The following is a 25,243-nucleotide window of genomic DNA, read 5'->3' as shown; positions in this document are numbered from 1 at the left end:
ATCTGGAATAAAATAACACTCCCCGAATCACTTGAATTACACTTTTCCATAGCCTTTCAGCCAATATCCATTTTTCTCAAGCGCGGACTCTTTCATCTGCTCCTTTCATGCCCTCATCCTCAATTTGAGATGGCCCGCATCATCATTCCATCAAGCCCAAGGGAGGCAAACTTGAACATATCTGGCGTAAAACTGGTTAAGCTATCCATCATCAGATCTGGCTGGAACACTTCAAGCATTATTGGATTTCACTTTCTTGTTTCCAAAGCTTCCACTATTGAAGGATCATGTAGGATCAACATAGATACACCCCAGCCTCTTTTCTATGCCACTAACTTTCTCTTTAAACCCCTAACTTTTATCTCCTCCACCTTTTACTCCAACAGCAGAAAAATGCTCATGGACCTTCTTGTCATTAAAACGAGACTATCTGTTCAGTTGCCTCTGCTGCCTCCACCCGCACACCAAACCAAAACTCCCTCAGACTCTAATACAAACGCAAAATACTGTGGATGCTGGAAATCTGAAATAAAAAGAGAAAATACTGGAAATACTCAGCATGTCAGGCAGCATCTGTAGAGAGAGCAATACAGTTAACGTTTCAGGTCACTGACCCTTCGTCAGAACTGGAAAAAGTTGGAGATGTAAAAGGTTTTTAAGCAAGGGTAGGGGCAGGGAGAAGGGGTAGGAGAGGAAAGAACAGGAGTTGCAAGCACAGTAGGTGCAACACCTGCCCTTTTACCTCCTCCCTTCCCAATGTCCAGGGCCCCAAACACTCCTCGCAAGTGAAACAGCGATTTACTTGTACTTCTTTATATTTAGTATACTGTATTCGCTTCTCACAATGCGGTCTCCTCTACATTGGGGAGACCAAACGCAGATTGGGTGACCGCTTTGCGGAACACCTCCATTCAGTCCGTAAAGGTGATCCCAAGCTTCCGGTCGCCTGTCAATTAATTCTCCGCTTCGCTCCTACTCTGACCTCTCCATCCTCGGCCTATTACAATGTTCCAATGAAGCTTAACATAAGCTCGAGGAACAGCATCTCATCTTTCGATTTGACACTTTGCAGCCTTCTGAACTCAACATCGAGTTCAACAATTTCAGACCATAACCTCTGCCTCTATTTTTTTCACATGGCAGCTGTTGATGATTCTGCCATTGCCATCTAGACTCATTTTTTGTTTCTTAACTTGTCCCATTACCATCTCCTTTTGCCTTGCACCATCATCCCTTTTGTGCCTTAATCTCTCCTACCTTCCATCCTATCACAGACCTTCCCTTTTGTTCTTTCCTCTCCTCCCCTTCTTTCTGCCCTTACCCTTGCTTAAAAACCTTTTACATCTCCAACTTTTTACAGTTCTGATGAAGGGTCATCGACCTGAAACGTTAACTCTGTTTCTCTCTGCAGATGCTGCCTGAGTTGCTGAGTATTTCCAGCATTTTCTGTTTTTAGCCCCTCAGACTCCCCCTGAGGTAGCCCTGAACCCACCTCCCACACTAATTTACCTCTTATCTCCTCTTGTTTCATCTTCGAGCTCATCATGCCCACAAGACCCAATTCCTGTTCCCTTGACCCCATTCCTACTGAACTACTGACCAAATAACTTTCTCTTCTGACCATCAAGCTAGCTAACAGTGTAAATGGTTCCCTCTTTTCAAGTGCTGTACTTATCCCGTTCAGTACCCCATCCTTTAACGTTCTGCTTTAGAAACTAACATCTCATCTCAAAATTCCCTGTCCACTCCAAAGCTAATTAATATGTTGTCACCTCTCAAATCTGTGGCAATCTTTCCTACAACACCCTGCTGAATCCTTTCAATCAGTTTGGTATTCTTTTTCCACAGCATCAATCGTCCCGAATTAAACTTACAAATGGCATCGTCTATGACTGTAATGAAATGCCATTGACCTTTTTTTTATTATTTGTTTATGGGATCAGGGCGTCGCTGTCAAGGCCAGCATTTATTGCCCATCCCTAGTTGCCCTTTAGAAGGTGGTGGTGAGCTGCCTTCTTGAACCGCTGCAGTCTGTTTGGTGATGGTACTCCCACAGTGCTGTTAGGGAGGGAGTTCCAGGATTTTGAATCAGCAACGATGAAGGATCGGCGATATACTTCTAAGTCAGGATGGTGTGTGACTTGGAGGGGAACTTGAAGGTGGTGGTGTTCCCTTGCGCCTGCTGCCCTTGTCCTTCTAGGTGGAAGAGGTCGCGGGTTTGGGAGGTGCTGTCGAAGAAGCCTTGGTGAGTTGCTGCAGTGCATCTTGTAGATGGTGCACACTGCAGCCACGGTACACCGGTGGTGGAGGGAGTGAATGTTTAAGGTGGTGGATGGGGTGCCAATCAAGCAGACTGCTTTGTCCTGGATGGTGTCGAGCTTCTTGAGTGTTGTTGGAGCTGCACTCATCCAGGCAAGTGGAGAGTGTTCCATCAAACTCCTTACTTGTGCCTTGTAGATGGTGGAAAGGCTTTGGGGAGTCAGGAGGTGAGACACTCGCCGCAGAATATCTAGTACCTGACCTGCTCTTATTGCTACAGTATTTATGTGGCTGGTCCAGTTATGTTTCTGGTTAATGGTGACCCCCAGGATGTTTATAGTGGGGGATTCGGTGATGGTAATGCCATTGAATGTCAAGGGGAGGTGGTTAAGCTTTTGCTTGTTGGAGATAGTCATTGCCTGGCACTTCTGTGGGGCAAATGTTACCTGCAACTTATCAGCCCAAGCCTGAACGTCATCCAGGTCTTGTTGCATGCGGGCATGGAATGCTTCATTATCTAAGGGGTTGTGAATGGCGCAAAGTGACCTGAAATATAAACTCTGTTTGTCTGTCTCTCCATGGATGCTTTGGCCTGCTGAGTATTTCTAGCATTTTCTGTTTTTCTTTCATCTCTGACTATTGTTCGTGGTATCTTATCCACCCTTGTCCTCCTTGGCTTCACTGCAACTATCCACATGATCGACGACACCAACTTTCTCCAATGACTATCCTCCATTGTCCAGCTCATTGGGACTGTCTTGGCTTGCTTCTACTCTTATCTATTCAGTCATAGTCAGTGCATCTCCAACCATGGCTTCTCTTCCCACACCACACCATTACCTGCAGAGTCCCTAAGGATATATCCTTAGCCTCACCCTTTTCCTCATCCATCTGTTTACCTTTGGTGACATGCAGTTAAGGGGTCAGCTTCCATATGTATACTGATGATACGCAACTCTATCTCTCCACCTCCTCTTTCACCACCTCCATTACCACTGCGTTGTCAACTTGCTTGCCCAACACACGGTCTTGTATCCATCACAATTTCCTCCTGTTGCATATTGGGAAGACTTCAACTCTGGTAGATTTTTGTTAACCAATATTATTAAGGGATATGGGCCAATAGCGGGTATATGGAGTTAGGTCACAGAGCCGCCATGATCTCATAGAATGGCAGAACAGGCTCGAGGGGATAAATGGCCTCCTCCTGTTCCTGTGTTTCTATGCTTCAACCTTTTACTCTTCTGACCAATTTCAATTCCCTCCCAGCGACTGTTCCAGGTTTAATCAGAGTGCTTGCAACCTTGGTGTCTTATTTGACTCCGAGCTGAGCGTCAGACCCCATATTTGATTGAGCACAAAAGCTCTTCTTCCTTGTCTGGTACATCAGCTTTCTCCGCCCTACTCAGCCGATCTGCTGATACAACCCTCATTCATGTCGTTGTCATCTCCAGAGTCAATTATTCCAATGCTCCCCTGGATGGCCTCTAAACCTACATCCTCCATAAGTACTACTCCTCCAAGTATCTGTTGCCTATCCTGCACTGTCCCACTCACACATCAGCCCTGTTCTCATTGAGCTACATGGGCTCTCGGTCCCCAAACACCTCAACTTTCAAATACTTATCTACCTGTTTAATAACATTCATTGCCTCACCCCTCCATATCTCTGTAATGTTCCCGGTCGACAATACCCCTCCCCCTCAAATTATCTTTCCCTCTGACTCTTGACGACTGAGCACCTCTCCTCCATTCACCTCCTCCCAGTTGCGGCCGTGTCTTCCACTGCCTAGGCCACATGCTTTGAATCTCTTTCCATATTTCGCCCCCTTTTCTCCACCTCTCTCGCCTCTAAGACTTCCTTGAAATCCAAGTTTTTGCTCATGTTTCCTGACGTCATAATCATTGCTCTGCGTCCAATTTTTAAGTTATATTTCCTTGAAGTTCCTTGGACCGTTTGTTTTCTTTCCCTTCAAGACATTATATGTATTGAAGCTTTTGTTTTTGTATACATATCATCAGCGGGGATCAAACCTGGAACCTTACTGCTGTGGCTTATTCAGCTTTTCGGTGGTGGTTTTAAACACGGTTTTCTTGAAATCTAATATAATTGTGTAATTTTCTCTTGATTTTACTCAGTCATCTTCATCCTGCCGCCTTAAATAGATGTCCAGCAGGTAAATTAAAATAATCAGGTCATGTTAATTCGCTGGCTATGGCACTGGACAAGCAACCTAATAGTGGGAAATTCTAGTCTCTCAATGACAGCTTCCGAAATTGAATTCAATAAACCTGTTAATATGTGGGTTGGCACTCGAAAATTAAAATCCAACCAGTTCATTAATGTCTTCCGTTGCAGAGTACCTGGCCTGGCCCACATATCACCCCAGTTCTAAGTAGATGACAACTCTTAATGCCCTCTAAAGGTGTTCAACAAGTCATTCAGTTGTCTATCACCTTCTCAGAACAACTAGGGCTGGAATTCAATGCAGCTACTTGGGCATCAATTAGCCTTCCTTATCCTTAACTCGAGAAATACTATCCCATTATTCCTCTTAATCAAAAAAATAATGTTCAGCACTGTATACAAATGACTTCGCTCTGGTCCCGCCAGAACGACATTTACCCAAGCAGCTAACTGACGACCTTAGGTAAAGCAAAGGAACAACCATCGGGCAAATACCAGACATATATGTTCATTTGGAATATATCTATTGGATCGGCTGGAACAGCAAAATAAGAGTTTGACAGTTTGATTATTCTGCATATTTTATTAGAAATCGGTGTTTACTAAACAGGTGCAAAGTTTACTGTTTGGAAAGCAATGGGACGATGCTTGTTTTAACTACAAATTAAAGCTCATAATGGTACATTCATAATACAGTTAACGCAGTTTTCAGTTGTAGGTTATGTAAGAAAACCAACAAGCTTCAGCAAATCCCTGTCTTCATCGCTTGCTGACTGCTCCCAAATGAAACAATCATAACTGGAGTTCTCATTCACCTAGGGATAAAAGTAATTGCATTGGTTCTATTCATATGTTGTTTCTTTCTCTTCGGGCACAGTAAACTGTTAACATGTTTTCTTCTGGGGATTTTCAGGAAACTATCCAATATTTCCTGTATCTAAAATAGATTTGAGGTAATATTACCCAGGTGCATGTGACATACTGCAATATATAAATCCGTTTTGATTGCTAATCGTTTAATTTTTTGTAGCTCTCAGCAACGATTACAATGCATTGCCTTTTAATTTGGGGGTTATTTTTATCCGTTCTTGCTTCATTATGGGGAATGGATGAAACGACGTGCAAACATTGGGGCATATTTGATTTGCTTGGTATGTCTAAGGATGGAGATATTATGCTTGGCGGATTATTCAGTGTTCACTCCAATGTAGAGGATCGGGAGCTTACCTATCAAACCCAACCATCGGCGGTAAAGTGCAGAAGGTGAGTTGCACTGTTGAATTGGTCAGTTTCTGTCAAAATATGCATTGCATTTAATGCATTGCTTGGATAAAATTAGTGAATTGATGATTTCATTTCTTTCAAAACGCACTCTTTCTAGATATAGAATCATTGAATCATAGAATGGTTACAGCACAGAAGGAGGCCATTCGGCCCGTCGAACCCGTGCCGGCTCTCCGCAAGAGCACTTCAGCTAGTCCCACTCCCCCACCCTTTCCCCGTAGCCCTGCATTTTTTCTATTAATTATCCAACTCCCTTTTGAAAGCCACGATTAAATCTGCCTCCACCACCCTTTCTTGCAGAGCATTCCAGATCCCAAACACTCGCTGCGTAAAAAAGTTTTTCCTCATGTGCCTTTGGTACTTCTACCAATCTGTGTCAATGGGAACAGTTTGTCTGTCTATGATTTTGAACACGTCTATCAAATCTCCTCTCAACCTTCACTGTTCTAAGGAGAACAACCCCAGCTTCTCCAGTCTGTCCACATAGCTGAAGTTCCTCATCCCTGGAACCATTCATGTACATATTTGCTGCACCCTCTCTCAGGCCTTCCCGTCCTTCCTAAAGTGTGTTGCCCAGAATTGGACACAATACTCCAGTTGAGGCCGAACCACTGTTTTATAAATGTTCATCATAACTTCCTTGCTTTTGTAATCTATGCCTCTATTTATAAAGCCCAGGATCACGTATGCTTTTTAACCGCTTTCTCAACTTGCAAGATTGACCCGTATACGCGTTCCAAAAATGCAATTGTTGGCAAAGATATTTTTTGTTGGTAGTTTCCATGAAAATAATGACTATGTTTTTCTTGTTTTTATTTCCAACGGCGGGCGATTACTCACGGCAAAACAGTTAGAATGCATCAAAACTCTGCTATCTTTCGCATGACAAGCTATCAGCACCGCCATGTCTAGGGACATGCGTGCATGTTCTATACAGTATTTAGACCTAAGATTGTTCCAAAGCATGTCTTGTACTTGACCTGTAATTATTACGAGCTCGTTTCCGAGATTGATAATATTAATATCTTAGACCAGTTTTATAGGTGCGTGTACCGTAAATATGTATGTTTTCTTAAGGCAGGGGCATCTGGTGTTTACTCCCCTAAATCATTTATTTTCCACTATTGCGCTTCTGATTAGCAGACAAACGAGTCACCAATTAATTTTTCATATTAAAAAGTATATTCTGAATTACAGCTTGACCAATATTTTGCTCAGCAAATATTTGCGTCTATATGGGCTCAGACCATCAAATTGTCTTGTGTTCCGCAGCTTTGAGTTCAGAGAGTTTCGCTTTGTGCAGGCGATGATCTTTGCTATAGAAGAAATAAACAACGACTCGTCCTTACTTCCGAATATCACACTGGGCTACAGGATTTATGATTGTTGTGCTGTGGCACATTTGTCCATAAAAGCAACTCTACAGATGATAAATGGAGAAGGAGCAGCGTCGTCAGATCCGAACTGTAAAGCATCCTCGGAGGTTTCTGCTATTATTGCGGATTCTGGATCGTCGCAATCCGTAGCCATAGCAACCTCAATTCGTGCATTTAGGATCCCCGTGGTAAGTTCGGTACGGCAAGATGAAGCAAGTGTCATTATTAACGTTCCAAGACAAAAATAATGAAGCAATGTGTTTTATGTTATAATATAGTTTCACACAACAGCACACTTTTGCTGGTAAATCAAAAATCTATAAGTATAAAATAATGTTATTTGATTTTAGAACGTAATAACACTCTCATGGTTGTCCTACAAGGCGTTACATTTATTTCTGTATGACTAGTACTGAACCAGGTGCGTTTGAAATGTTACCACAGTAGAGGGTGTTGAGCATTTGTACAGTGCACCGCTGTGGGTTAAAAATCAATTATTTTGATTAGATTATAAAACGGTTTGATAGGGTGGATGTAGAGAAGATGTTTCCACTTGTGGGGAGAGACCAAAACTAGGAACCATAAATATAAGATAGTCACTAATAAATCCAATAGAAAATTCCGGAGAAACGTCTTTACCCAGAGAGTGGTGAGAATGTGGAACTCGCTACCACAGGGAGTGGTTGAGGCGAATAGTTATAGATTAATTTAAGGAGAAGCTAGATAAACACACGATGGAGAAAGGAATGGTAGGATATGTTGATAGGGTTAGATGAAGAGGGGTGGGAGGAGACTCCTCTGGAATATAAACACCGGCACGGACCAGTTGAGCCGAATGGCCTGTTCTGTGCCGTATATTCTATGTAATTATGTTTGCTGATAACTACCATCACCAACAGGAGTGCTGAGAGAAGCCAGCGTTACTCTACTAAGCGGAGAAAACTTAATATATGAATTGTAATTAGCAAGCTACACGGGTTTTCCAAATGTAGCAAAAAGAGGGACTAAAGCGGTGAATTTCCGCGGACGTTCCCATTCTTGCCCTGCGGAAGAGATGCCAAACACTTTCCCAGCGTTTTTGCATCGTCTGCCGAAGTTACAGGGTAGAATCATAGAGTCATAGAGTTACACAGCACAGAACGAGGCCCTTTGGCCCATCATGTCCACGCTGTCCTTCAAGCCCTGTCTATTCTAATCCCATTTTCCAGCACTTGGTCCGTAGCCTTGTAGGCTTTGGCGTTTCAAGTGCTCATCTAAATGCTTCTTGAATGTTGTGAGTGTTCCTGCCTCTACCATCTTTTCAGGCAGTGAGTTCCAGATTCCAACCACTCTCTGGTGAAAAAGTTTTTCCTCAAATCCCCTCTAAACCTCCTGCCGCTTACCTTGAAACTATGCCCCCTGGTTATTGACCCCTCTACTAAGGGGGAACGTTCCTTTCTATCTACCCTATCTATGCCCGTCATAATTTTGTACACCTCAATCAGGTCCCCCTCAGCCTTCTCTGCTCTAAGGGAAACAACCCCAGCCTGTCCAGTCTCTCTTCATAGCTGAAGCATTCCAGCCCAGGTAACATCCTGGTGAATCTCCTCTGCACCCTCTCCAATGCAATCATATCCCTCCTATAGTGTGGCGACCAGAACTGCACACAGTATTCTAGCTGTGGCCCAACTAGCGTTTTGTACAGCTCCATCATAACCTCCCTGCTGTTATATTCTATGCCTCAGCTAATGAAGGCAAGCATCCCATATGTCTTTTTAGCCACCTTATCTACCTGTCCTGCTGCCTTCAGGGATCAATGTACATGCACATCAAGGTCCCTCTGATCCTCTGTCCTTCCTAGGAACCTAGCATTCATTGTGTATTCCCTTGCCTTGTTAGTCCTCACAAAATGCATCACCTCACACTTTTCAGGGTCAAATTCCTTTTGCCACTGTTCTGCCCATCTGACCAACCCGTCTATATCATCCTGCAGCCTGAGGCTTCCCTCCTCGCTATTTACCACTCCGCCAATTTTCGTGTCATCTGCAAACATACTGATCATACCTCCTACATTCATATCTAAATCATTAAGGTACACTACAAACAGCAAAGGACCCAGCACCGATCCCTGTGGTACACCACTGGACACAGGCTCCCAGTCACAAAAACAACCTTTGACCATCACCCTCTGCCTCCTGCCACTAAGCCAATTTTGGATCCAATGTGCCAAATTGCCCTGGATCCCATGGGCTCTTACCTTCTTGACCAGTCTCCCATGCGGGATTTTGTCAAAAGCCTTACTGAAGTCCATGTAGACTACATCAACTGCACTACCCTCATCCACATACCTAGTCACCCTCTCGAAAAATTAAATCACATTGATTAAACATGATCTCCCCCTGACAAAGCCATGCTGACTATCCTTGATTAATCCTTGCCTCTCCAAGTGGAGACTAATTCTGTCCTTCAGAATTTTTTCTAATAATTTCCCTACCACTGATGTTAGGCTCACTGGCCTGTAATTCCCTAGTTTATCCCTGCTACCCTTTTTGAATAATTGTACTACATTAGCTGTCCTCCAGTCCTCTGGCACCTCCCCTGTGGCCAGATATTTTCTGAAAATTTGTGTCAGAGCCCCTGCAATCTCCTCTCTTGCCTCCCACAGCAGCCTGGGATACATCTCGTCTGGGCCTGGGGATTTATCCACTTTTCAGGGTACGAAGGGGAGAACCCCTATGGAGATTCATCCCCACTATTTTAAGTGTCTCATTGGCTCAATGAGAGCACTATCACTTCCCAATCAGGAGGGCTTGGGCTGAAGCGTCACTTCAAAGGCTTAAGCACATGACATAGTCTGCTACTTTTGCAGTAGTGAGGGAGTGCTGGATTGCAAGTCCTGCCCTCTTTGGGATGAGACCTTCAACCCAGACCATGGGGTACTTTTAATATGACCCACCCCGCGGTGTATTGAAAGGATGGGATCGGCCATCCATTTTACACCCATTTCACTTTCCATTGGAATGTGGATTCATTCGCCAGTTTTCCATAGGTTGGGAAAGGTGAACCCGACTACTTTCCCAGATGGACAAAAGATCCCATGGCAGATTTGGAAGAAAGGCAAGGGAGTTATCCTATCAAAACATTATCCCACAACCGATAGCATTAAAAATGTGGTAATTTATCTCAGTGCTGTCTGTGGGGCCTTGGTTTGTACAATTTGGCCATTTCGCTCCACAACAGAGACGAAAATTGGGGAGGTATTTTAACCGCGCAGATTATGGGCAGTAGAGGGGCAGGAAGGTAGGTTAAAATTTCAGAAATCTGAAACCCAACCCAAACTCATCTCCAACATGTCCACTTCCAGTTTGAACTGAGACGGGTTGGGGGGCGGGGGGCGGGCAGGCAACTAACCAGCTCTCCAGAAGCGGGTCTGTTATTTGAATATTCTCATGAGGCTTGCTGCATTCAATTTTAACAGACCTTTAGATTTAACTGCTGTGGACAGGTTTTCCAAGGGCTCCGGAAACTCGGAGCACGGCTTGTGGGCCAAGAGGACCAGGAATGATTCTCTCCACCCCAGCAAGCCTGCTCCATTCCCCGCGATCTCCCTTTCCCCCAGATCTCCTCAATCCCCCGCTATCTCCTCTCAACCCACGATTTCGTCAGCAACAACCCCCGCCCCAGCTCACCATCTCTCCCTACCTCCCTGCTCTCTGCTACCCGGGTGTGAACTTTCAGCGCAGCCATGATCTCATTGAATAGCGGAGCAGGCTCGAAGGGCCGAATGGCCTACTCCTGCTCCTATCTTCTATGTTTCTATGTTTCTATGTTCCCGTTTGACAATGGAGAAAAACAATTCAAATGTGGTCCTACCATTAAATTTGGCAGGACCTCCGAATTACCCACATTTCCAAGATTACTATCTATCCATTTATATCTCATGTATGAACATTAATGAGCTGGATGAAGTATAGTATAATGAAACCCATTGACTATTGTTAAATGGAAAATGCTAATCAGTAAAATAATAAGATACTTCACCGTAACTTCTTTTGATTATAATTTTCGCAGGTTAGCTACTTTTCTACGTGTGCATGTCTCAGCAATAAAGTGGAATATCCTTCGTTCCTAAGAACAATACCGAGCGATTACTTTCAGGCAAGAGCCTTAGCCCAACTTGCAAAACGATTTGGTTGGACTTGGATCGGGACCATTAAAAGTGACGATGACTATGGCAACTTTGGAATGCAAGCGTTCACTGAGGCTGTACAACAATTAGATATTTGTATTGCATACGCTGAGTCTTTTCACAGAACATACCCCAGGGAGAAATTGCTTAAAACTGTAGATGTTATAAAGCAATTTACTACAAAAGTTATCGTGGCATTTCTTGCACAAGCAGATATGGCCATTCTTCTGAGGGAAGTTGCAAGGCAAAATATCAGTGGGATTCAATGGGTAGGAAGCGAAGCTTGGATTTCCACTTCCCTGGTCACTCCCCAAGAAAACAGACAATTCTTAACTGGAGCAATCGGCATTGCAATCCGTAAAGGAGATGTGCCAGGTTTGAAAGAATTTCTAGTTAAAGTACATCCTTCAGTATATCCGGGAAATGTTTTAACGGAAGAGTTTTGGGAAACAAGCTTCGGTTGCACCCTACGTCCGACAGAAAATAAATCGGAAGGATTAAAACCTGCCTTATCGAGAACTGAATGCAATGGGAAAGAAAGTCTGAAGGAATTAAACAATGCATATACTGATGTATCGCAATTCAGAGTAACCTATAACGTGTACAAAGCTGTATATGCTGTAGCCCACGCACTTCACAATATGTTCTTATGTGAACGCGGTAACGGTCCATTTGCAAACAAAACTTGCGCAATGATTTCAGCTTTCGAATCGTGGCAGGTAAGCGAAATGTGTTGCTATCAGCACTGAATAATTAATTGAAAGTTTGTTTATAAAAGCTGTTTGGTCAATCTGAATCAGTGTCTGAATATTGGTGCAGAGTAATGAATACATTTAAAGGATTATATACAGTTACATTTCTTTCCTACTACACATTCATTTTCTTTCTATATACAGCTTCTCCATTATATAAAAACTGTCTATTTCAAAACAAAGACTGGGGAGGAAGTATATTTCGATGAAAACGGAGATCCAGTTCCAACATATGACATTGTAAACTGGCAGCCCAATGACTTTGGTGGTGCTGATGTTTTGACTGTTGGAAGGTACGATGGGTCGGCACCTCCAGGAGAAGAATTAATAATAAACGAAGAGTTGATTGTTTGGAGTGGTGGGCAGAGTGAGGTGAGATTACGGGTGTATCTGGGCACAAATGCTGAGGGGGGAGGCGGTGGAATTAAACAGCGGTTAAAGGAAACTTCACATTTTGCAGCCTAATATTACCAGAGTTCAATAAAACGAACAGCTTTTTTATTGTTTTTGCCTTGAAACAAGATCCCACGAGCAGTGTGCTCTGAAAACTGCCTCCCCGGAACAAGAAAAGCAGCAAGAAAGCGGCAACCTATTTGTTGTTTTGATTGCATTCCGTGTGGCGATGGTGAGATCAGCAACACCACAGGTGTGTATAAGCTCATCCGGTTGCTACTAATTTGTCGGAAATCGTTTTCTAAAGATCCATTGCCAAAATAAATCGCAGTTCTTTATTCTTCCTTCGCTTTAATCTTAGATTCGATACATTGTATCAAATGTCATTCGGAATATTGGACGAGTGAAAAGCGAGATGAATGTATACCGAAGCAAATTGAATATCTCTGGTTTACAGAAATAATAGGAATCGTATTGATGACACTTACAATAGCTGGAGCGTTGCTCACAGCGGGTATAGCCGTTCTGCTGTTTGTTTACAAAGATACTCCTATTGTTAAAGCTAACAATTCTGAGCTAAGCTTTTTTCTGCTGTTTGCACTCACCTTGTGTTTTCTTTGCTCGTTTACTTTCATTGGTGAACCAACATTTTGGTCCTGTATATTGCGGCACGTTACCTTTAGCATTACTTTTGTTCTTTGCATTTCCTGCGTTTTGGGGAAAACGATTGTTGTAGTAATGGCGTTTAAGGCCACACTACCCAACAAAAACATGATGAAATATTTTGGTCCCACACAGCAGAGACTGGCTGTTTCTATCCTTACTCTGGCGCAGTGCTTAATATGCGCAATCTGGCTAGCTACATCACCGCCATCTCCACATAAAAACGACAAGTATTTTAAAGACAAAATCATTCTTGAATGCGATGTAGGATCGGCAACCGCCTTCTATTGTGTACTGGGCTATATCGGCTGTCTCTCTTGTGTCTGTTTTATCGTTGCGTTTCTAGCTCGAAAACTGCCAGATACTTTCAACGAGGCCAAATTGATAACTTTTAGCATGCTTATATTTTGTACAGTGTGGATAGCTTTTATTCCAGCTTATATAAGCTCGCATGGAAAATACACAGTGGCTGTTGAGGTGTTTGCTATTTTGGCATCTTGCTTTGGTCTCCTTGTCTGCATTTTTGCTCCGAAATGTTACATTATTTTATTAAGACCAGAAGATAATACTAAGAAGCAATTGATGGGCAAAGTGAATTCCAATAAATAGTGACCATTTATCGACAATAGGTTAATGCTAATAAAAGGTACTATTAGGCGAACTGGCTTTAATATAATTAACATATTTTCATACTTTGTTGAAAGCATGTCTTCATATCTGAGTTCGGTGTGCAATTGTTTGTATCATAGAATATATACTATACTATATGAATATGATTTTTGCATACATTGCCATTCAATAAAATGTTAAATTAATATGCGTCCATCCAATCTCATTCACAAAATATAGAGATTAGGGGCTAGATTTTCAGTATAGACAGTTTTGGGGCGCTAACCTTAGCGCCCGCCCGAAGTTAGCGCCCGCCCCAAAGTAGCGCCCCGTTGCCGAAAATTCAGTGGCTTCACCCTAAGAGGTTGGTGGAGCGCTAAAAGAGGCGTTCCACTACTATCTTTAGGCGCTAAGCCGGCGGTGCAGAGCGCAACACCCGAGCTCGGGCGCAGCGCACGGCAGACACTCTGGTGCCAGTGAGCTCTTAAAGGGGAAGGCTGCATGTGTTTTTTTCAAAGGCAGAGGGAGGAGGAGGAGGAGGAGGAGGAGGAGGAGGAGGAGGAGGAGGAGGAGGAGGATGAGGCCGGAAACATAAATACACCGTTCACAACAACACACTGGATCCTTCCACACAACACATGCAGACTGCCTTTTATAGTGCAGGAGGAGTGCCCTTTAATTTGCGCTCCCCAGGGTGTGTTGCGTTCCATTTTACAAACGCTCTGGACGCCAGCCGCACAATGGGGCGGTCCGACTGAAGTTTGGATTCGGGGCGGCCAAAGGGCGTTGCACGAGGATGTGACGTCATTTTCTGCGCGCGCATCCGGGCGGCCGCTAAACTTTGCGCCTGCGCTAACGGGCAACTTAATTTGGGGTGGGGCGCAAACTGCGCTGCGCCCGGGCACTACACGCTTAGCGCCCGAAAATCACTTCTCTTAAGGCGCTAACTGCTGGCGCAAGCAACTGAAAATCTAGCCCCAGATCTCTATTGCGTTATGGAAATAAAGGAAATTTTGGCACACGTCGTATGTCCTGAACATGAATTGCAGCGTTGAAGTTATTAAAGAAAGATGAGCATAAGCAAAGTACACTTCAACATTTCTCAGTGTTTTCCAGAATAATTGTGTGCAAGTTATAGTTGGCATTTACCAGATCCCAGGTAACGACATGGCTCAAAAATGGGAGAAGACCTCCAATCAATTTCCTCCAGATACGTTTTGAGTTGTGCAACGCTGTAAAAGGTGTTAGCCGTGGCTCAGTGGGTAGGAAGCACTCTCACCACGCTAGAGATTTAAGCACATTTGTCTAATGCTACTCTCCAATGCAGTACTTAGGGAGTACTGCACTGTCGGAGGTGAGGTCTATCTGCTCGCTCATGTGGGCATAAAAGACCTCATGGCGCTATTTCGAAGAAAAACAGCAAAGGAACCACATTTTTTTCAGAAATGCTTGGAACAGACACTCTGAGATCTTCCTTTACAATGCCAGCTAAAATTCATTAATGAAGGTATTAAATAGAACGGATGACTTCTTTGCCTCAATCCACCCTCAAGAGAACTACAATTAATGAATTGCTAATTACATTTACACAGATCCTAAAATTGTAATAAACCAGCGAATGAAATCCTTAATAAAAACAGAAAATGCTGGAGATACTCAGCAAGTCAGGCAGCATCTGTGAAGCGAGAAACAGAGTTAACGTTCCAGGTCGATGACCTTTCGTCAGAATGAAATCTTTATACGTGTCCATGAGGTACTATGTCAAAATGTTTATGAAAATCCAGAAAAAAAATTAAGTGAGCCTTTCAATGCTTTGTGACCACAACGTGCCCTGTACCTTAATCGTGAGCACCGGAGCTAGCGCGTTCCTTTCTGATTATTCTACGGACTTCTCAGGTATCTGAAATATGTGTCGCATTGGTCTGGAGAACCAACTTTAGATTGGCTGATATTACTAACACCAGCAAAACCCATCAGTAGTTGTCGGACTCATTGGAATCCCCTTCCTTGTGGCTATAAATCACAGCTGTGCTCTAGAACACGCAAGGTAAGCAAATCCAAGTCCTCAGCTTTAGCAGTGCAGCTCAAACTCTATCACATCTCCCCCGCTTTCCTGGCGGAACAGTGGTAAAATTAGCATGCATGTTGTTCTTAAAATATAGGCAATGTAGTTCAAAGTGTATTCCACCAATTTACTCAGGCGTCCTATGTGCTGCACACTGTTCTGGTTTATCCAACAACCGAACTAATGACATAAGAACATAACATAAGAACATAAGAAATAGGAGCAGGAGTAGGCCATTCAGCCCGTCGAGCCTGCTCCACCATTCAATGTGATCATGGCTGATCATCCAAACTCAGTACCCTGTCCCTGCCTTCTCCCCATATCCCTTGATCCCTTTAGTCTTAAGAAATATATCTAACATTATGTAAAATTATGTAAGATTATTTTATGCCAATGACTGGTCTAGAACAGGCACACATCGCACTTTTTCATCCTCGTGACACTTTTAGCTTCACTTCTGCCTTCTAATATATCTGCAGAGTTGCCCTTAAACGTCTTTAAGGCTATGCTAACGTTTTAGAGATCTTCTACTTTTCTCTTCACGGTTAACTTTACAGTATCTATTTTAGTGGGTGCGAAGTTGGAAACCCAGTCATAATGAAGAATGTTTCCCATGTTAGAAATGGGCGTACGTTTCAGCGTTTGGAACTCCCTTGCAGCAAAGGAAAAATACAATGACAACAATCATTTCTATACTAATGCAAAAGCAAAATACGGCGGATGCTAGAAATCTGAAATAAGAACAAAAAAGGTCAGGCTGCATCTGTGGAGAGAGAAACAGAGTTAATGTTTCAGGTCGGTGACCAATCATCAAATCACTTCTCCACAGACACTGCCTAACCTGCTGAGTATTTCCAATACTGTTCGTCCTAAATAAATTAGCGTGTTCTACATAGATAGAAAATGTGAACACTAAGGGAAAAGGAGAAAGTTAGAGGAGGAGAAAGCATGGACAGGAAATGAGCATTGAAGAAACTATTGAAGTAACATCGTCACGTCTGATAGGCAGTTGGCGTGCATAGTAACAGCCGAAGGATAGCTGGAGAAGACATGGAAACTCTCGCTGTAATCCAGAATAAATTCACTGACTTGTACCATATAAATAACGATGGAACTTTGTGGCACATCAAAGGTTAACCATGCAAGTGTGAGAAAAAAAAGGTCAAGATATCTATTTACATTGTATAAGGTAAGAGCAAGAGTGGATTCTGGCGAGAGTTGTTTCCCCTCGGTCGGTTGCAGAGTAGAGATGTTAGAAGAGGATGGAGTGCCGGACGAAGATCAAGGTAGAGGAGATAAAGGAATATGAGGGGAGACAACGACCCATGGCTATCATTTTACAGGATGCTGTGTGTTACTTTAACAAGCGCAATCTCAAAGCTATGGGCAGGAAAGAAATGGAATTGGATGGTCTAAAACAGGGAGTGCTGGGAGCATAGATGCGAAGAAAGAAAAACATGCTGGGACTTTGGAGGAAAGGGGAATGGTGGAAATAGGCTGATAGTTCAGAAGAATAGAAGAGTTTGAGGATGTTGTTACCGATAACGAGAACTTTAAAAGAGATGAAAACATTGACGAAACAAAAGGGGGGATAAAGAATCAAAATATCCTCCAGAATGCAATGAATTCCTTCTAATATTTCTAGATGTCAGAAGCGCAGCATAAGGACAACCCATGACGGAAGATGAATCATAGCAATCAATACAGGGATACCAAATCAAAAAAACTATCAATATTAGATGCAAATCATTAATAGTAATAGCAGCTCATAACGATCAACAAGAAAACAACCATATAATTCTCACCAAGTTTTATATATAAACCAAAACTTTAGTATGGTGAGTACGTTTTCCTCTGGTCATCAAGTTGGCATATTATCAAACTGTTAATGGATGGTGTGGAGATGCCGGAGTTGGACTGGGGTGGACAAATGTAAGAAGTCACACAACACCAGGTTATAGTCCAACAGCTTTATTTGAAATCACAAGCTTTTGGAGCGCTGCTCCTTCTTCAGGTGAAGTGGAGAAATGCATAAAGACACAGCTTATATAGTCAGAGAATCATGTCAGATGTTTACAGGTAACCTTTCCAACTGCCATTTATCACACCTCGGCAGAGAGATAATCACAGCAGTCAAAGGTGTGAATGGTGTCCAAACAGGTCAGTCAGGGAAACATTACATCAAAGAACAATGAGGTGGGGTCACAAGGGGTCAAATATTGCAGATGCTGGGGTCTGTATGAAAAACAAAAAAACAGACAAAAAACATTTTTTTTGGCTGGAAATCACAGCAGGTCCAGCCGCATCTGTGTAGAGAGAACAAGCCAATGTCGACTCGAGTCTGGATGACCCTGCGTCAGGTGGGGTTACATGTAGCGTGACATGAACCCAAGATCTCTGTTGAGGCCGTCCTCATGGGTGCAGAACTTGGCTATCAGTTTCTGCTCGACGATTTTGCGTTGTCGTGTGTCTCGAAGGCCGCCTTGGAGAATGCTTACCCGAAGATCGGAGGCTGAATGTCCTTGACTGCTGAAGTGTTCCCCGACTGGGAGGGAACACTCCTGCCTGGTGATTGTTGCGCGGTGTCCGTTCATCCGTTGTCGCAGTGTCTGCATGGTCTCGCCGATGTACCATGCTCCGGGGCATCCTTTCCTGCAACGTATGAGGTAGACAACGTTGGCCGAGTCACATGAGTATGTACCATGTACCTGGTGGGTGGTGTCCTCACGTGTGATGATGGTATCTGTGTTGATGATCTGGCATGTCTTGCAGAGGTTGCTGTGGCAGGGTTGTGTGGTGTCGTGGTCGCTGTTCTCCTGAAAGCTGGGTAATTTGCTGCGAACGATGGTCTGTTTGAGGTTAGGCGGCTGTTTGAAAGCGAGTAGTGGAGGCGTGGGGATGGCCTTAGCGAGGTGTTCGTCGTCATTGATGACATGTTGAAGGCTGCGAAGAACATGGCGTAGTTTCTCCGCTCCGGGGAAGTACTGGACGACGAAGGGTACTCTGTTGGTTGTGTCCCGTGTTTGTCTTCTGAGGAGGTCTATGCGATTTTTCGCTGTGGCCCGTCGGAACTGTCGATCGACGAGTCGAGCGTCATATCCCGTTCTTACAAGGGCGTCTTTCAGTGTCTGTAGGTGTCCATCGCGTTCCTCCTCGTCTGAGCAGATCATGTGTATTCGCAGGGCTTGTCCATAGGAGATGGCTTCTTTAAGGTGGTTAGGGTGGAAGCTGGAGAGGTGAAGCATCGTGAGGTTGTCCGTGGGCTTGCGGTAGAGTGAAGTGCTGAGGTGTCCATCTTTGATGGAGATTCGTGTGTTCAGGAATGAGACCGATTCTGAGGAGTAGTCCATGGTGAGTTTGATGGTGGGATGAAATTTGTTGATGTTATCGTGTAGTCTTTTCAGTGATTCTTCGCCGTGGGTCCATAGGAAGAAACTGTCGTCGATGTATCTGGTGTATAGCGTTGGTTGGAGATCCTGTGCAGCGAAGAAGCCTTGCTCGAACTTGTGCATGAAGATGTTTGCGTATTGGGGTGCGAATTTGGTCCCTATGGCTGTTCCGTGTGTTTGGGTAAAGAACTGGTTGTCGAAGGTGAAGACATTGTGGTCGAGGATGAAGCGGACAAGCAGTCAAGGCCATTCAGCCTCTGATCTTCGGGTAAGCATTCTCCAAGGCGGCCTTCGAGACACACGACAACGCAAAATCGTCGAGCAGAAACTGATAGCCAAGTTACGCACCCATGAGGACGGCCTCAACAGAGATCTTGGGTTCATGTCACGCTACATGTAACCCCACCTGACGCAGGGTCATCCAGACTCGAGTCGACATTGGCTTGTTCTCTCTACAAAGATGCGGCCGGACCTGCTGTGATTTCCAGCCAAAAAAATGTTTTTTGTCTGTTTTTTTGTTTTTCATACAGACCCCAGCATCTGCAATATTTGACCCCTTGTGACCCCACCTCATTGTTCTTTGATGTAATGTTTCCCTGACTGACCTGTTTGGACACCATTCACACCTTTGACTGCTGTGATTATCTCTCTGCCGAGGTGTGATAAATGGCAGTTGGAAAGGTTACCTGTAAACATCTGACATGATTCTCTGACTATATAAGCTGTGTCTTTATGCATTTCTCCACTTCACCTGAAGAAGGAGCAGCGCTCCAAAAGCTTGTGATTTCAAATAAAGCTGTTGGACTATAACCTGGTGTTGTGTGACTTCTTACATTTGTCCACCCCAGTCCAACTCCGGCATCTCCACACCATGACTACTATCGACACCACAAACTGTCGGCTCAAAGTGGAGAGGATCTCCAAGAAGATCGCGCATATTGACACAGACATCAAGTTTCTACAGAGATGCAAGAAAGCAGACAAGATCCCGTAAGGACTACAGATCACCAACCCACTCAAGTCGACCTACAACACAGACTATGCTGAGAGACTCTGCCGTCGTACCTCTCGCACACTCCTCAACCATCTCGTACACCAGCTCTACAGCAGACGCCGCAACCTCGAAACCGAGATGGAGTCCATGTTCTCAGCCTGTGCTCAGGACGCAGCAGACCAGCTATGAGACACCGCCAAACAAACAAGGCAACGGAACTACGCTACCTACATGCACACCAAGAACAGGAAGCTTGAGAAACTTGGCATCACCAGCAGCAGCAACCAAGCCTCCCCCGGTACCACAGTTGAAACCACAGGGAAATCCATCGTCAACCTGTCCGACCACGCCCTTCAACCAGACGAAATTGAAGTTCTCAGCCGAGGGCTCAATTTCTGCCCCACCACCAAAATGGACCCCATCGGTCTCGCGGCAGACACAGAGGAATTCATCAGGAGAATGAGGCTCCGGGAATTCTTCCACAAATCCCAAGATGTCAGCAGCGAACCCAATGAGACAATCAATGATCCGGAACAGCAGGCAGAGGGATCCGCAGTGCAGCTACCGAAGAAGAAAGAGTCAAATTGGACCACTCTGGAGGGTCGCTGCCCTAAGCTTGACATGTATGCTCAAGCTGTCAGGAGATGCATCAACGCCAGATTCATCAACCGCACTCACAAGACAGTCCAGAATGTCACCCCGAGCACAACGCAATGCCATCCACGCTCTCAAGACCAACCACAACATCGTCATCAAACCAGCAGACAAAGGAGGTGCCATCGTCATACAGAACAGAACGGACTATTGCAAAGAAGTATACCGACAACTGGGCAACCAGGAACACTACAGACAGTTACCCGCAGATCCGACCAAAGAACACACCCGCCAACTCAACAGACTGATCAAAACCTTCGATCCAGACCTTCAAAGCACCCTACATGCTCTCATCCCACGTACTCCCCGCGTGGGAGACTTCTACTGCCTCCCAAAGATACACAAAGCCAACACACCTGGACGTCCTATCGCATCAGGCAACGGAACCCTGTGTGAGAACCTCTCTGGATATGTCGAAGGCATCCTGAAACCCATCGTACAGGGAACCCCCAGCTTCTGTCGCGACACTACAGACTTCTTACAGAAACTCAGCACCCACGGACCAGTTGAACCAGGAACACTCCTCGCCACGATGGACGGCTCGGCACTCTACACCGGTATCCCCCACGATGACGGCATCGCTGCGACAGCCTCAGTACTCAACACCAACAACAGCCAACCTCCAGACGCCATCCTACAACTCATCCGCTTCATCCTTGACCACAATGTCTTCACCTTCGACAACCAGTTCTTTACCCAAACACACGGAACAGCCATGGGGACCAAATTCGCACCCCAATACGCAAACATCTTCCTGCACAAGTTCGAGCAAGACTTCTTCGCTGCACAGGATCTCCAACCAACGCTATACACCAGATACATCGATGACATTTTCTTCCTATGGACCCACGGCGAAGAATCACTGAAAAGACTACACGATAACATCAACAAGTTTCATCCCACCATCAAACTCACCATGGACTACTCCTCAGAATCGGTCTCATTCCTGGACACACGAATCTCCATCAAAGACGGACACCTCAGCACTTCACTCTACCGCAAGCCCACGGACAACCTCACGATGCTTCACTTCTCCAGCTTCCACCCTAACCACGTTAAAGAAGCCATCCCCTATGGGCAAGCCCTGCGAATACACAGGATCTGCTCAGACGAGGAGGAACGCGATGGACACCTACAGACACTGAAAGACGCCCTTGTAAGAACGGGATATGACGCTCGACTCGTCGATCGACAGTTCCGACGGGCCACAGCGAAAAATCGCATAGACCTCCTCAGAAGTGGCAAATGGAATTTAACCCGGAAAAGTGCGAGGTGATGCACTTTGGGGGGTCTAACAAGGCAAGGGAATACACAATGAAGGGAAAGACCCTAGGCAAGACGGAGGGTCAGAGGGATCTGGGTGTTCAGGTACACAGATCCCTGAAGGCGGCGGAACAGGTGGATAAGGTGGTAAAAAAGGCATATGGGATACTTGCCTTCATTAGCCGAGGCATTGAATATAAGAGCAAGGAGGTTATGATGGAGCTGTATAAAACACTGGTTAGGCCACAGCTGGAATACTGTGTGCAGTTCTGGTCGCCACACTACAGGAAAGATGTGATCGCATTAGAGAGGGTGCAGAGGAGGTTCACCAGGATGTTACCAGGGCTGGAGCGCTTCAGCTATGAAGAGAGACTGGGCAGATTGGGTTTGTTTTCCTTGGAGCAGAGGAGGCTGAGGGGGGACATGATTGAGGTGTACAAAATTGTGAGGGGCATAGATAGGATGGATGCTGAGGAGCTTTTCCCCTTAGTAGAGGGGTCAATAACTAGGGGGCATAGATTCAAGGTAAAGGGCGGGAGGTTTAGAGGGGATTTGAGAAAGAACTTTTTCACCCAGAGGGTGGTTGGAGTCTGGAACTCACTGCCTGAAAGGGTTGTGGAGGCAGAAACCCTCACAACATTTAAGAAGCATTTGGATGAGCATTTGAAATGCCATAGCATACAAGGCTACGGGCCAAATGCTGGAATATGGGATTAGATTAGACAGGGCTTGATGGCCGGCATGGACACGATGGGCCGAAGGGCCTCTATCCGTGCTGTATTACTCTATGACTCTATGACTCTAAGACAAACACGGGACACAACCAACAGAGTACCCTTCGTCGTCCAGTACTTCCCCGGAGCGGAGAAACTACGTACGCCATGTTCTTCGCAGCCTTCAACATGTCATCAATGACGACGAACACCTCGCTAAGGCCATCCCCACGCCTCCACTACTCGCTTTCAAACAGCCGCCTAACCTCAAACAGACCATCGTTCGCAGCAAATTACCCAGCTTTCAGGAGAACAGCGACCACGACACCACACAACCCTGCCACAGCAACCTCTGCAAGGCATGCCAGATCATCAACACAGATACCATCATCACACGTGAGGACACCACCCACCAGGTACATGGTACATACTCATGTGACTCGGCCAACGTTGTCTACCTCATACGTTGCAGGAAAGGATGCCCCGGAGCATGGTACATCGGCGAGACCATGCAGACACTGCGACAACGGATGAACGGACACCGCACAACAATCACCAGGCAGGAGTGTTCCCTCCCAGTCGGGGAACACTTCAGCAGTCAAGGACATTCAGCCTCCGATCTTCGGGTAAGCATTCTCCAAGGCGGCCTTCGAGACACACGACAACGCAAAATCGTCGAGCAGAAACTGATAGCCAAGTTCCGCACCCATGAGGACGGCCTCAACAGAGATCTTGGGTTCATGTCACGCTACATGTAACCCCACCTGACGCAGGGTCATCCAGACTCGAGTCGACATTGGCTTGTTCTCTCTACACAGATGCGGCCGGACCTGCTGTGATTTCCAGCCAAAAAAAATGTTTTTTGTCTGTTTTTTTGTTTTTCATACAGACCCCAGCATCTGCAATATTTGACCCCTTGTGACCCCACCTCATTGTTCTTTGATGTAATGTTTCCCTGACTGACCTGTTTGGACACCATTCACACCTTTGACTGCTGTGATTATCTCTCTGCCGAGGTGTGATAAATGGCAGTTGGAAAGGTTACCTGTAAACATCTGACATGATTCTCTGACTATATAAGCTGTGTCTTTATGCATTTCTCCACTTCACCTGAAGAAGGAGCAGCGCTCCAAAAGCTTGTGATTTCAAATAAAGCTGTTGGACTATAACCTGGTGTTGTGTGACTTCTTACATTTGTCCACCCCAGTCCAACTCCGGCATCTCCACACCATGACTACTATCGACAGCACAAACTGCCGGCTCAAAGTGGAGAGGATCTCCAAGAAGATCGCGCATATTGACACAGACATCAAGTTTCTACAGAGATGCAAGAAAGCAGACAAGATCCCGTAAGGACTACAGATCACCAACCCACTCAAGTCGACCTACAACACAGACTATGCTGAGAGACTCTGCCGTCGTACCTCTCGCACACTCCTCAACCATCTCGTACACCAGCTCTACAGCAGACGCCGCAACCTCGAAACCGAGATGGAGTCCATGTTCTCAGCCTGTGCTCAGGACGCAGCAGACCAGCTACGAGACACCGCCAAACAAACAAGGCAACGGAACTACGCTACCTACATGCACACCAAGAACAGGAAGCTTGAGAAACTTGGCATCACCAGCAGCAGCAACCAAGCCTCCCCCGGTACCACAGTTGAAACCACAGGGAAATCCATCGTCAACCTGTCCGACCACACCCTTCAACCAGACGAAATTGAAGTTCTCAGCCGAGGGCTCAATTTCTGCCCCACCACCAAAATGGACCCCATCGGTCTCACGGCAGACACAGAGGAATTCATCAGGAGAATGAGGCTCCGGGAATTCTTCCACAAATCCCAAGATGTCAGCAGCGAACCCAATGAGACAATCAATGATCCGGAACAGCAGACAGAGAGATCCGCAGTGCAGCTACCGAAGAAGAAAGAGTCAAATTGGACCACTCTGGAGGGTCGCTGCCCTGAGCTTGACATGTATGCTCAAGCTGCCAGGAGATGCATCAACGCCAGATTCATCAACCGCACTCACAAGACAGTCCAGAATGTCACCCGAGCACAACGCAATGCCATCCACGCTCTCAAGACCAACCGCAACATCGTCATCAAACCAGCAGACAAAGGAGGTGCCATCGTCATACAGAACAGAATGGACTACTGCAAAGAAGTATACCGACAACTGGGCAACCAGGAACACTACAGACAGTTACCCGCAGATCCGACCAAAGAACACACCCGCCAACTCAACAGACTGATCAAAACCTTCGATCCAGACCTTCAAAGCATCCTACATGCTCTCATCCCACGTACTCCCCGTGTGGGAGACTTCTACTGCCTCCCAAAGATACACAAAGCCAACACACCTGGACGTCCTATCGCATCAGGCAACGGAACCCTGTGTGAGAACCTCTCTGGATATGTCGAGGGCATCCTGAAACCCATCGTACAGGGAACCCCCAGCTTCTGTCGCGACA

The 25,243-nt window shown here is 45.3% G+C and overlaps 1 protein-coding gene across 1 annotated transcript; it reads left to right on the top strand.

The window, feature by feature from the left end:
• Positions 1–7,007: 7,007 nt before the first annotated feature.
• LOC147115466 (extracellular calcium-sensing receptor-like) lies at positions 7,008–13,769 on the top strand. Its single transcript, XM_085989424.1, has 5 exons — positions 7,008–7,295; positions 11,158–11,994; positions 12,172–12,399; positions 12,550–12,673; positions 12,782–13,769. The coding sequence occupies exons 1-5, from the start codon at positions 7,038–7,040 to the stop codon at positions 13,690–13,692; spliced, it is 2,358 nt and encodes a 785-aa protein (XP_085845550.1). The 5' UTR covers positions 7,008–7,037; the 3' UTR covers positions 13,693–13,769.
• Positions 13,770–25,243: the final 11,474 nt, after the last annotated feature.

This window comes from Somniosus microcephalus, chromosome 6, assembly GCF_052327205.1.
Source record: "Somniosus microcephalus isolate GS21.2 chromosome 6, FLI_Smic_1.0, whole genome shotgun sequence".
NCBI lineage: Eukaryota > Metazoa > Chordata > Chondrichthyes > Squaliformes > Somniosidae > Somniosus > Somniosus microcephalus.
Note: the sequence above shows the minus strand (reverse complement) of the source record. Positions and strands in the feature narration are given on the sequence as shown.